Source organism: Leopardus geoffroyi, chromosome C3, assembly GCF_018350155.1.
Source record: "Leopardus geoffroyi isolate Oge1 chromosome C3, O.geoffroyi_Oge1_pat1.0, whole genome shotgun sequence".
NCBI classification, from domain to species: Eukaryota; Metazoa; Chordata; class Mammalia; order Carnivora; family Felidae; genus Leopardus; species Leopardus geoffroyi.
In genome coordinates this window covers 91532366-91546842 of record NC_059338.1, presented here as the reverse complement: position 1 = coordinate 91546842, position 14477 = coordinate 91532366, and the positions used below count along the sequence as shown (strand labels likewise).

Sequence of the window (14477 nt, the reverse complement as noted above, 5' to 3'; positions counted from 1 at the left end):
ATCCAGAAACTTCCCCTATTGTGGTTATGTTCCCATGCATAAATCCTAAGTATGGAGACACAGTGGTTTCTGATGTATAGATGCCCAGTGGTACCCTAAAGTATTATGTATCACATTCTGGAAGGAGTATTAGCTCATTCTCAAAACAGAGAGAGGACACTGAGTCATAGCTTTCATGTCAATAAAATGGGTAATTTTCTTTTTCTAAGTTTATTTATTTACTTTGTGAGAGAGCACACGTGAGCGAACATACAGGGGAGGGGTAGAGAGGGAGGGACAGAGAGAATCCCAAGCAGGCTTGGGGCTTGATATCATAAACTGCAAGATCATGACCTGAGCTGATATCAAGAGTCAGATGCTTAACTGACTGAGCCACCCAGGTGCCCCAATGGGTAATTTTCTACCAAGCTCTTTAAATGAAACCCTTCCAAATATATTATTTTAGATTCATTATAGGCAAACCTGATAGTCACTTTTTGCCCCCTTTATGATAAAATGAAGAAAGCTCCAACTTTCCTGCACTTCGTACAGATAGATGAAACAATAAGCCAACCCCCTTGTCTTTTGCAGTTTGGGCATGGACCTTGCTTGAGGCAGGACTGGCTAGGATGACCTCTTAACTTCCCTTCAAGTGGCAAGATTCTATAAATTTTCCCACTGAATTGGACAAGAATCCACATATCCTGCTTTGAACATCTACACAGTTAGACTGACATATGAATGCCTGTGATTTCCTGGTGTACCCCTGTTCCCTCCAAATTTCACCCATAGGACATTTTTTACTATCTAGACAAAAATGAAACATCCAGACCGACTGTAAATGCTGGTGTAAAATTCACTAAGTTCCTTGCAATTACTAGAGGTGACATATTATATACTCGGCATCACTGTTTTCTAGAAAATAGGCTATAGGAGAATCTTGGAAAAGTCATGGATAGAAAGTCATGTGATGTTGAAACTACATGATCCCAGACAGGTAAGTGACCTTGCTAAAGTTCCTTCTGATTTCTGTGTAGGTTCAGAAGTGTGGATTATGTGCTGCCCTATCCTCTTATATCCAGGCAGCCTCCTCCTGATTTCCTGTTTGATTTCTCTGCTTTTAGTCATATTTGTTCAGAAATGGTCATAAGAAGGAGTCTGGAATATTAGCTGCATGGGTGGACTTCTAGATGACACCTCACAATTCTGAGTGGTTTTGTAATCCATTTTGCCCAAATTTTGCAGCGGGCGCTCATGAGTCTTGAATCTTTCCATGGGAAATCTGATAGTGCCCATATTATAGCCATCATATAAACTTTGGGAGAACACAGGATTTTTTTAAAGAAGTAGGTAAGCAGAAAAAGCTAAACAATCCAAATAACAGCTTGAATTTGTTGTATTTAATGAACTAGGAATGTTGCCATTAAAAAACAAGAAACCAATGCTATTTTCTCAGGTGGTTGTGGCATCAACAAACTTCCCGAAAACCCTTTTCCCCTTTCTTATTAAAAAAAATTTTTTTTAACATTTATTCATTTTTTGAGAGACAGAGACAGAGCACAAGACAGGGAGGGGCAGAGAGAGAGGGAGACACAGAATTCAAAGCAGGCTCCAGGGTGTCAGCACAGAGCCCAATGCGGGGCTCGAACTCACGAACTGTGAGATCATGACTTGAGTTGGAAGCTTAACTGACTGAGCCACCCAGGTGCCCAGACCCTTTTCCCCTTTCTACTATCATCCTTCCAAAAGACCTACAAATTTAGAATGGCATATTTTTTTCTTTTACAGTTTATTAAAAAAATAAAGTTTATTTTGAGTGAGTGAGAGAGAGAGAGAAAGAGAGAATGAACAAGCAGCAGAGGGGCAGAGAGAGGAAGAGAGAGAGAGAGAATCCCAAGCAGGCTCTGCACTGTTACTGCGAGGACCCTGATGCGGGGCTCAAACTCACAAAATGAGAAATCGTGACCTGAACCCAAATCAAGAGTCAGACACTCATGTGATTGAGCCATCCAGGCACCCCTAGAATGGCATGTTTGAAGAACTGTCCTGCATAGATAATATGGCATAGTGGAAATGGACACAGGATTTGGAGACAACATGGGATCATTTTAATACCAGATCTGTTCGTTTCTAATTGTGTGGCAGTAGACAATTTGCTGACATTTGTTCAGCCTTGGTTTTCTTGTTTGTAAGCTGGGAATAATTTACCAATTTCACAGAATTATTGCAGAGACTGAATGGGACCTAGTCCAGTACGTGGCATAGGGTGGGTATATGACAATTGCTAGTAACTGCTATTGTAGAAGTCTGACCCTTTGGGAACCCTCGTTTGATACCTGGAGAAAGACAGGGTTGTATGGTTGTATAACAGTGATGCTTGAGTTTGGTGGGTGGGGCAAGCATATGTCAGAAAGATGTGTTGGGCTTTTCCGTCCAAGAGGCAGTTAGGGATGGCAATTTTCTTGTCTTTGTTGGGGACTGTTCATGTCTGTACGTGGTTTGTTTCCTGTTTCTCATCAATCTGTCTTCCTTCCCTCTTGTGAAATCCATCCAGCCTTTTCCTTCCAGTATCTTTAAGAAATGTAATAAAGGCCAACACTACCACTCCCTTACTCCACAGAGATGAGAACATTTTCTTCTCTTACCCCTGAGGCGATGTGTCATAAGCCAGCAGAGTTCTCCTGCTCCATTAAACTAGGAATCCAGGGTGGTGGACCAGGAGTCTGTGAATATGAAGGGGACGGATCAAGGGAGGAAGGAAGCAAGCCTGTGTGTCAGGTGGATTTGTGACTCTTAATCAACCTATGCACTAGAAGAACTAGGTAGATTCCATTTGAGAGTGGTAAGAGAGGTTTAGATAGGTCAGATTAAGAAGCCACAGTCTCAGTGTCCATCACAGAATCTATATTCAGAATCAGAATTTGGTTTCTTAGGTGGGTATTCCTGAAATCACCAATCTGTGCCTACCACGTTGAATACAGTCAGGAAGGCAGCCTGGCTTCACAAGTCTGAAAGAACCCTCTTAAACTTTTGCTCTACCATTTACTATCTCTATGACCCTGCATTTTTTTTTTCTCAGCTTTAATACTGAGGTGACTTAAAGACTATTTAAGATAACATGTGTGAAGCACCTTGTGCCTAGAAAATAAGAAACACTCAGCAAACTCAGTATCTGGAACCAAGAAATGAAGGAAGAATGTTTTCTAAACTAACAGCAAAATTAAAAATGAACAGGCAGAAAAAAGACCTAAGGACAGTAAAAAGAAATAGTTTATCTATCAAAAGAGTTGGGATAATGCAGAGAGTCAGAGGGAAACCCTAACTTTGACATTCATCATCACCCTGCCTCCTGACAGAATCAGCTGGTACCCAGTTTTTACTCATCTGTATAACTCATGATATTAATTTGTAATAAATGGAAAAAAAAAAGAAAAAAGAAAAAAGAAAAAAAAGAGAGGACTAGGGGAAAAGGGTCACTCGTGATACATCTGTAGGGGTTTTTGTTGTTTGATGTTTTAATTTACGATTACTACTGTTTACACCTTTTGTTTTCCTTGTTGCCCTAGGGAGGTATTGGCAAAGTATGGATCTTCGTGAAATTATGAATGGGTGGGGTTTCAAGAACTTGTTCATTTATGAGAAGGCCCCTAATAAATATACAGTCTGCACAGTCACACTTTCTACCCATGCTTACTCTGGCCTTGGATCATAAGGATAGGAAAATAACATGGAAAACTTCTGCTTTTCTGGATTGCCGAACATTTAAATCCCTTAATTCCTGAGAGATCCAAGCTTGCCATTGAAAACACTATCACAGGACGTCACGCGCTACCTGTCCTGAAGACCAAGCTCTGGCCTCTGAGCGGGAGTAAATTTTCCTATCACAAAAATAACAATGGAAATGATGATAAGCAGTGATAACAATAGTTACTACGATGCCAGTTTCTGTGCTAAAAGTTTTATAGATATTATCTTTAATCCTGAAAACAAGGCTTTAGGTAGGTATTATCATCCCCATTTATGAATACAAAAGTCGAGGATTACAGATGTTAACTAAAATGCCAGAGATCATAGTTAGCTTCTAGTAGTGCTGGAATGAAATTCAGGTCCATATGACAATAAAATTTTTTTAGGCCATCACCCCGTGCTGTGATGACCTTCAGAAAGTCAGATATTTTCAAAGTTTTGAAAATTCAGATTTTGATGGCCATGGACCTTCTTTCTCATCACTTGTTTTCCTTCTGGAATGCAGCTTGCAACCACCGGGGACTGGGGCTCTAAGGCAGTGATTTCAGATTTCTTGTAGACCATCATAAAGTACAATTAGTTCATAATAATTAGCAAGAAACAAATGCTTCTTAAAAAAAATCCAATCACTTAAAATGATTTTTAATTTCATAATGACTGGTATATAATTATAGCAGAACAGAGCTATTTAGTTAGGAAAAAAAAAAAAACTTCAAAGATGAGAGCTCATTTAGTGTTTATTTGCTCTGGGGTTCTAATTACTCTGAAAACTACCAAAACTTTGTATATGATTACTAACAGCATTCAATAGCAGCTTGGAGGGAACCTGAGCCAATCTTTTTCTTTCTTTTCTTTTTTTCTTCTCCATTAACATGGTGGGAATAAATAGCGAATGGTAAATACCAGCAGCACATATTCACTATGTCATTATTACTCTCCTGTTCTGTTGCCAATTCAGGTGTCTTGCGTTAAACAATAAAAAATAAAACCAAACATGTCTTCCTGGTCATTTTCAAAAGGAGACCAACCAAGGAGGAACACTAACCACGATATTGTTTTTCTGTAATATATTAGCAAATCCTGGTAGCTTCAATTTGGCTTCATTACATTTCCAATATATGCACGCATTGATTCATCTCCTTTTTTTCCCATAGTTAAGATTTATGCACTGTATTAATCACCTCGTGACAGCCATCTCAGCAGTTTCATTTAGCAGAGTAAACCAGTCAAACCTCATCAGACTTCTGGGGACGTTACATGGCAAACTTTGGATTCCCGGCAACTTGAATTACTCTTGCCAATATGAGATTTTTCAGAGCGATCCATCTTAGGGCCATCTAATATATCACATCTGACTCTGCTCTTTTCCTAACGGATAGGTTGACAGAGACACCCGCTAGATCTCGCAATTGTCCCCCTGAAGCTGCCTAGGGATAGAGGCTCCGTGGCAGGAGCTCAAAATGGCAGGCAGTTAAAGGTTCTGTTTTCCAAATGTGACTTGACTGATATGAGGGGGCCTGTGTGGCATTCAGTGAGTCCACATTTTCCAAAGGGCTTTAGTAAGCAATGGCAGCCTTCCACACATTCACGGCATGCTCAGGTGGTCTAAAAATAGGACGTCGCCAGGTGTGATGGACCAGCCATTCATTATGATGTCCTGGTCTACAATAGTGCTAACCAGACTTAGGGTTGTGGCTACTTCCCTAAGTTGCTGTCACCAACTCTAATTCCTGGCCACACTATATTTTTTATCTGTTATGACTTTTCTAATGTCAACCCTACTCTCCCTAAAGTTCTGGAAGGGCACAGTTCTATTTTTTCTTAAGGTTATTTATTTTGAGAGAGAGAGACAGAGAGAGAGCACCCATGTGCATGGGGTGGGGCAGAGCAAGAGACTCCCAGGCAGGCTCCCAACACAGGGCTCGATCTCATGACCCAGGATCATAACCTGACCTGGGCCGAAATCAAGAGTTGGACGCTTAACTGACTGAGCCACCCAGGTGCCCCATGAAAGGACACAGTTCTAACCGCACTTTAGTACTGCTCAAATAATTTTCGTGTAATCTTTATTAAATCCCCACCAGCACACCTGAGTTTGCTTTGTGATACACAGAACACAGAGCTTGCTTTGTGATACCCAGAATACAGAGGTGGATTCCAAATGTAGCTATAATCAGAAAGAAGCAATCTTAACGCAGTTATTCATTTAAGAGAGAGGTCTTCCGAGCTCTTCCAGGTCTTACTTGATTATATGATCAAACAGAAGGGTTTGAGGGTGGCACTTTTCACACTAAAGGACTCAAATAAGGAAGATTCAATGATTTGCTAACTCTTACAGTGGAGCAGCTGAGTAGAAATTATGGTCCTTATATAACGGCATTGCACATGAGACCACATTTTTTTTTTTAAATGACCAATTTGATACGAAGAAAATCTAATGAGAAATCCAGAATAGAGAATGGGTTACCACAGTGCTATTTCTATGGTCTTTTGAATGCAGTTGTACTTCTAAAATCTTGGAATTAACAGCACTCAAAACTTCTCAGCCTCACAAGTTCATAAAGTGGCTGTATGGTTTAGCAAAGAGAGGGCTAGACAAAAAAATAGGGAGAACTATATTTTAGCCTTGACCTTGTGCAGCACTTTATGGTCAGAGGCTGAGCCATTAAACCCACCGTGGATTAAAGGGGCTGGAACAGACAGTGGCTTCCAACTTGTAGCCCTCAAAGGTGGCAGTCAGCCTCCTTGCCCTAATTTTGCTTTTCAGAAAAAGACTCACAAAAATCATCCATTTACCCATAATAAGATTACACAGGATAATCAAAATGTCACATTTATTTGCTTTTTGTTTAAATGATATTAACTGAAAGAGGTAACACTAGTTATTTCATGCTGATCCAATACTCTAATTGGAGGATCATGGTTTTACTTAGTGGGAAATCAAGTTAATTGGCACTTAATAAGTGCAAATTGTAAAGGGAATCTTTCAAAAAGTAAAACTTACAGGCACAGATAAGGTTTTAAACAGGAACTTGGTAATGGCCAGTTTAGAAATGGCTTCACAAAAATCCCTGCCAACTCAGGATTTCTATTACTATGAATTTATAAATATAAAAGAAATTATTTGGTCCTTTTCTGGTTGTCTTTTGACTTTTAGTGTAGAACAGTTTTTATTTATTAAACCAATGGCTTTACAACTTTCTTATTCAATTCTGTATATGCCTACAGTGAGAGCATTTTAACCAAACCTCACAATTTTCTTGGCTTACATGCTCCTCGCTTCACTGGCCTAATTATTTTAATAAGCAGCTTAACTGAAATGCTGGCTTATATTTAAATTTCAATTTAATTGTGTACAGTTCCTAGTACAGTGAAAACCTTGAAAGTCTTTCCCTATTTGTGACAGTATTTTCCTGTGTCTATGTGTTAGGGACACTAACAAATAAAATAACTTCACTTTATCTCTAAACATAAATTTTTTTATTTCCCTTAAAAAATTTTTTTTAATGTTTATTTATTTTGGGGAGAGACAGAGCTTGAGCAGGGGAGGGGCAGAGAGAGAGGGAGACACAGAATCTGAAGCAGGCTTCGGGCTCTGAGCCGTCAGCACAGAGCCCATGCAGGTTGAATCCACGAACTGTGAGAACATGACCTGAACAGAAGTTGGAAGCTTCACCTACTGAGCCACCCAAGTGCCCACTCCCCACCCTGCCCCCTTTTTTTTTTAAAGATTAATAATGCAAAGAAAAGATTGCCAAGTTCTATCATTTTGGCTGTCTAGATGAGGAGAAAAGAGAGTCCCCATCCGGGCCTGCACGAAAGCCCAGGTCTACTGGATGAAAATGAAAATCCAGCACACCCGGGCCACCCATATCGCTCAGGTTGCTTCAGTACTCCCAACCTATTTGTTCCCATCGTTAGCAAACAAATTTCGTAAAGGGGGAAAATCAGGAAGTGGAAAAAAGAATGACCTGGAAAGTCACCTACTAATCATAGTCTTTGGGGAATGGAAAACAGAAATCCCCTTATGGTCTAATCATTCTTTGGTATCTTTAATGAAACTAAATCACGAGAGTTTCCAGTGTCTGGCTGATGTTTCAGAGGCCTGATTTTCACGTGTCCTTGGCTCTGAAAGAAAATATTTACTAACTTCCTGAAGATACCTTATTATCATCTATTACCATTTAGTTCCCTGAAAAAAGAACTTTTTGTCACTTTTCTAACACGGAAAGAAAAAGCTGGAGGAACATAAAAGATGGATGTAAACTGTCATGTGTTTTGTTTCTTGAAACCACAATAGTGTGACTTCAGAATCTGTCAGCATGGAGCAAGTCAACACGGCCAGGTCAAGCTGGCACAGCTGACTCTCTGATGATAACTCCTTAGGCACCTAACAATGGATCCTAAGTGTGCCCCTGCTTTACCAGGCGAAAGTGAATATATGTGTCCCTTTTCATCTGTGCTCCTGCATGTGTGTCTATAAAAGAAGAGAAATGCGACAGAGCAATGCTTTAGCATCCCAATTCTATTGCCTAGTATAAACTGCAGCATGCCAGAATCAGGGGATTTTGGTAAATCTAATAAAACACATTCTGGAATCCTTGGATCAAAAGCAGTATTTACAGATTCACAGAAAAAAAAATAGCAACAATACAATAATAGCTACTTCTGTTTTGCAATACTGTTAGGCCAGGCTGGACTTGAATCTTCATTCCATTAAAAAACACAAAACATAAACCCTTGCAAAGTGGACAATATTTTATTTTATACTTACTCAGGGTTCATAACTCAGAAATGTTAAGCAGCCTTAAGAACCCACAGGTGCTAATGGCAGAGGACAGCCGAATGTTTCCCAGGTACTTAAGGACTACCCAGACCCATTCCCCTTGTTTTAACACACAAGATGCTGAAATTTAGAGCTATAAGGTATTTAGATGTGGTAAAATAGTGGATTTAAAATGTTAAGGCTATGGATTTAGACACACTCAAGTCTGATGATTCAGGATAACTGAAAGGAATGTTACTTTGATGGTGAGATTCTTGGGGGCCCGAAAAATGTGTGTTTTGCTCACTTTAGTGGTAGCACACTCTAGTCATTTAATCAGTATTTGTGGATGAAAAGCCAATATATAAAGCTGAAAACAGAAAACATATAAGTCAATTTACATTTGGTTTCGAAATGCATGTTCTCTTCAGCAGATTTATCTTAGGAAATTATATCTTTTTTAGATTACCACAGCCCAGTTTTTTGTTTTTTTTTTTTAACACTTTGGTGAAAATCAGAGCCAGATGTGTGCAGCTAGAAGCCAGCTGAAGATGTGAAATGCAAAATACCCCCAATATGCAATCTGATCATGGGTCCCAATTGATGACAGTTTCTACCCATAGGGCTCAAAGAGTGTTCCTTCAAGCCATCCCAACTCCCTCTACAACCATTCGACTGGCACACTCAGGTCCTCAAAAATGTAGGAGGTGTTGCAGGGAGAGGTGAGGGCTCGTGGCGGGGAAATGGAGTGCCCCTCACCAGGTCTCCAGACTCAAGCCAGCTCTACCCAAACACTCTGACCCATGATTTCTTGGGCAGTGAAGTCACATGTCAGAGTTGGTAATAAACCCAACAACAAGGTAAGATTCAGCACAATGTCCTCAGTTGAATAGAACTGGCCCCCAATTTGGGGCATCATTGCTTCCCAGTCTGAGGATAGCCTGCTTTTATGTCAGACACGTCTGCCTGACAGGCTAGGTGGGGGAAATGCTCACTCAGCAACGAGGCGTGAGCTGACACTCGGGGACATGAGCAGGGCCTGCTGTGCAACACTGGAGAGAAAAGCGCTTCCCTCCAGATTGACAGCCAGGAATGCCATTTTCTTGTTCGATGAGTGCAAATCTTTTCATTTCTACCCCAAATCTCTGGAGCCCGGCTACACATCTTGACTCTCCCCCTGAGCTGAGCAGGCTGAACAGACTGACACAGGCTTAACAAACACGACCGACCTAGGTGAGCACCGCTGTTGGCTAACGGAACATAGAGTTAATTGTTTCACTAGCAGAAGAAGAGCTTCAGACGCTTTCTTCACCAGGAGAGTGGGGCGTGCTTCAGGCACCCCGAAGCTCAGCTAAAATTACCAGTAGCTACAAGTCAGGAGGGCCTGTTTCTATAAAGAAAAAAAAAAAAAAAACAGAATGGTTTTTTACACTGTGCATTAATAATTTATGAATAGGCCAGTGCACAAAACTGGATGTGCAAGAGGGACCGAGAGGTGAGATAAATAGGAACTTGACTTCTTAATAAAAGCAGAAGGATGAAAAAGATGGTAACAACAATAAATCCTGGTGGGTGATGTGTGAAGTGTAAATATTATCTTGTATCTACCATCAATAAGTAGGGAGAAAAAGAAAAGAACCATGTAGGCTCCCGCAACAAGAGGTGATGCTTTGTACCTTCCCCTCTGACCTGCTCTCTGAGCACTGGGCTGGGTCAGATTGCACAGATCTGGTTAAAAGGGGGGTTTTACAACTGTTGAGGCTCATCCACTTAAGGGAGACTGGGGTGCATTCTATCCCATTTTGTGTATTGTCACTAGATTGTCAGCAAAGTCTGGGGTGCAGAAACTTTACCATGTGATTATGTGAGAAAGAGAAAGAGGCAGCCTTTCTTTGAAGTTTTGGCAGTTATAAAAAAGAAAACTTTTTTTTTCTTGAAAATTGGAAAGACAGGGCACACAAGTCATCCAGACACAAAAGAAATGGAGTCTGTCCAGGTCAATTTTTGGCATATTGATTCACTTAGACTTCTCCATCAATTAGATACAACATAACATGAAATAAAAAGAGAATTAGATTCCTCTAATCAGCTGAATTACAAGGTCAGAGCTCTAAATTATTGCTTTGTTGTTTGAGCAGCGAATTATTGGTGAAAGAATATTTTTCTTTTATGCATTCATTTAATCTCCGTATTTATACACTTTTCTAATAGCTATCAAAAAATGCTCTGATGCAAAATACATGTTGTGATTCAATATATATAGATTACATTTTTCATCATTCTAAATCTTAGAGATGCTTTGAAGCTCTGAAATAACCAATACTCCACTTATTGGAAAATAAAACCGTGCCCAAACGACACAAACCCCAAATATCAGTGGATAACAAAGATGCAGAATTCCACATATGAAAGTATCAGATGCCAGAAACTCAATTTATTACTATAAATCCAAAGTAATTTTTATTAAGGAAAAGCCCAAGTAAGAAAATATATGTAAAATCCTAGCATACAAAGGACTGCTTAGTAATAATAATGGTAAGCCAGCTGTCATGTATTGAGCATTTACCAAGCAGTTCACAGCCAGCACGGGGACTAAGGGGATCCACCGAAACAGAAGACCAAATTCTTGTTCGTAATGAACTTAAAAGACAGGCAATAAAAGGAAAGAAAGAGGAAAAGAAAGTGACCATAACCAAACATTTCCTGTTTAATTAATGTCATATCAGACATTAAGCAAAGAGGTGCACACGTATGTTTTCTACTCACAATAAACCTGCCTGGTACTATGTCCCTAAAACAGGTCCGTGTGTCTCTCCCTCATCACAGAGCAAAGAGCAACAAAGACCTCTCCAGCTTCATCTCTCAAAGCTCTCTACCCTCTCTTGTGCTTCCCTAGAGTCATTTGTCGTCCGCTTCTCCAATGCACAGGGCTTTTATTTTCTGTCTTTGAGCTTCTGTTCAAAATGTTCCTTCTGTCTTAGTATCCAGTTCAAATATCCCTTCGTCAGAGAAGGAAGGCTTCCCTGAGCTCTCAGGCCAGGCGAACCCGTTATATGCCAGGCACTTAACAATGTCTGCCGTTCCCTATTTATCTGGGAACATTTGATTACTGTCTGTCTCTCACTAGACTGTAAATTCCCTGGGGACAGGGCTTGTAGGTCATACTCCAGGGGTGTCTCTGGCCTTCAGCCCAGTGCACGGCAAGGCTGACGCCAGCAAGATGGCGGGCTAGGAGGCTGCAAGGTGCATCTCCCCAACAAAAACAATAAACAACTACAAGCTGATGAAAACACCTTTGGGAAAGCAGAGCACTACCGTGAAGAAGCAACAATCCTGCAGAGAATCCTTCACAGACTGAAGGTGGTGGCAGAGAAAAAGCGCGGGAGGTATTTTACCCACATCATCCCATTGCCCGGTCTGGAGCAGCTCAGCACCTGGAGGGAGTCCCCCCCTCCACCCCCCCAAGAGGGGAGAGGGGGTGGGAGGGGGCAGACAGAATCATGCCACACAAGGAATGGGAGATCCAGCAGAAAGAGTTGCCTGGAGTCCTCCCCAGGCTGGAGCTGCCATTGAGGTGAGACCTGCCCTCAGGGGCTCAACTCGCTGCTGTGTCCTGCCCTCCAGGATTGGGACACTGTAGCACCTTGCCATCTACGGGGACCAGAGCTGTTGCCGCATGGCACCCCAGGCCGAGTCCTGGGCCGGGGCTCCGACCCGCCGTCACGGGGCTGTGCTGCTGTTTCTCTGAGCCCCACTCCCCGGGTCCTGGGTCCAAGCACTGATCCACCGCCACGCTGAATCGCTGCTCTGCAACCTGCACTGTAGGTCCCGGGTTAAGGCTCTGATATGCCATCGCTGGGTCATGCTGCTGCAGTGTGCTGCTCTCTGGGTCCTGGTGCCACTCGTGACCACCAGGGCTGACCCGCTACTGCTCTGCATCTTGTCCCCTGAGGCCTGAATCGGGACTCTCACTGTCATCCCGGGGCGCACTGTGCTGCACCCCCCGCCCCCTCAGCTCAGGCCACTGCTGCACCCTGTTAGCACTGGGCCCTTGTTGTTGCTGCACACCATTCCATCTCCCCTAGGGCTCAAGTCACTGTGTGAGCCCTGCAACTCAGGCACCAGCACCACCACCGCGGCCAGTACACCTGTGCTCCAGGCCCCAGGTAGTTCCGTGTGTTCCTGAGGCCACAACCCCAGCTTTGCTGCCCTTCTGAGTGCCAGCATGCCAGACTTGGGATGAAGAGGGACTCCCGTGGCTAGAACATCCCCCCAGGAGGGAAAGGGACAACGGGAGGACCCTAGCAGCCTTTGCTACTGAGGACCTCAAGAGCCCTGCCTGCCAGGATCCCTGCAGTTTTGGCCACTAAGGACCCCCCAGTCTTTACCAAAATTAACCTCAACTGATGGGGCTTCATGGAGACTATGCCTCTGTGCCCTCCTTGAAACCAGAGATGCTACACCCTACCTCGCCAGTGCACCATTGGTAAGAATGTATCTGGTATGGTAATTATGGGAAAAAGTATGGTGGTTCCTCAAAAAATCTAAAATAGAACTACCATATGATCCCACAACCCCACTCCTGGGAATGTATCTGAAGGAAATGAAATCTGTACCTTTTTTTGTTGTTGTTGTTAATTTTTAAGTTTGTCTATTTGAGAGAGAAAGCCTGAGTGGGGGAGGAGAGGTGAGGAAGGGGAAAGAGAGAATTCCAAGCAGTCTCTGCACTGTCAATGGAGAGCCTGAAGCGGGGCTCGAATTCACAAACTGTGAGATCATGACCTGAGCTGAAGTCAGATGTTTAACTGACTGAGCCACCCAGGCGCCCCTGAAATCTGTATCTTAAAGAGATACCTGCACTCCATGCTCATTCCAGCATTATTCACAATAGGTAAGATATGGAAATAACCAAGTGTCTGTTGATGGATGAATGGATAAAGAAAATTGGTATATATACACAATGGGATATTATTCAGCCATAAAAAGAAGGAAATCTTGCTATCTGTGACAACGTGGATGGATAGGTAGGGCACTGTAATAAGCTGGCCAGAGAAAGACAACAACTGTGGAGTATCGCTTATAGGGGATCTAAAAAAGAGTCACACTTATCTAAACAGTGTAAAAGTGGTTGCTAGTGACTAGAGGTATGGAAATGGGGAGATGTAGATCAAAGGGTACAAATTTTGAATTAGAAGAAGAATAATTCCTGAGGATCTAATGCACAGCATGGTGATTACAGTTAATAATACTGTATTGTACACATGAAATTTGCTGAGAGTAGATCTTACGAATCTTCCCCCCTCCCCAAAGAGTTAACCAGTGACAGGATGGATATGTTAATTATCTTCATCTTGGCAACGTCTATCGAATGATCACTTTTCATACACTTTAAGTATATGCAGTTATACCTGTCAATTATTCCTCCATAGAGCTGAAGGAAAAAAAGTGCAGAGCACATCGTGGGTACTCCATAAACACTGATGGAGTGAAGAAGATAACAGCCACTCCCTGACAGAGCTAAGGTTAGAACTGAAGCTTGTTCCTTTTTCAGTGCCATTCAAATTTTATTATGTATTTCTCACCAATGTTATTCAGAAGCATTTGCCATCATGTGTTATCTTACAAAGTAAGGGAAATGAAGCTTGTGCCTTGACGTCCGACTGTTAAGTGTTGGTTTGTGCATTCATTCATTTATATGTTCATCATGTATCCATTTATCCAAGAAACACTGGTTGACCACCTGGTCTGTGCTAGGAAGTCTCCTAGCTATCTGGGATAGAACAGTGAATAAAACAAACAAAAATTGTAGGATGAATGACATTCTTGTCAAAAGTATGCTCAGTCCATACTCTTGATCCAATTTCTAAGTGTCTGCCATATGTAAGGCCATGTGCATAAGGTTTCATCATGACACATAGACATATAGACTAATGGACAACTTTTAACTAATGTATTAAATATGAAGTCTCTGCAATGAGGTGAAGGT

The 14477-nt window shown here is 41.8% G+C and overlaps 1 protein-coding gene across 5 annotated transcripts in view; it reads right to left on the bottom strand.

The window, feature by feature from the left end:
- SAMD12 (sterile alpha motif domain containing 12) overlaps positions 1 to 14477 on the bottom strand; it is a 387874-nt gene that overhangs the window by 85480 nt on the left and 287917 nt on the right. For 3 of the 5 annotated variants that reach the window (XM_045453847.1, XM_045453846.1, XM_045453844.1), the window contains exon 5: positions 2625 to 2702. The exons of the other annotated variants lie outside the window; for them this stretch is intronic. In XM_045453847.1, the coding sequence (XP_045309803.1) occupies positions 2674 to 2702 (29 nt within the window). In that variant the 3' untranslated portion in view covers positions 2625 to 2673. The remainder of the gene's footprint in view (positions 1 to 2624; positions 2703 to 14477) is intronic. 5 annotated transcript variants of the gene reach the window in all.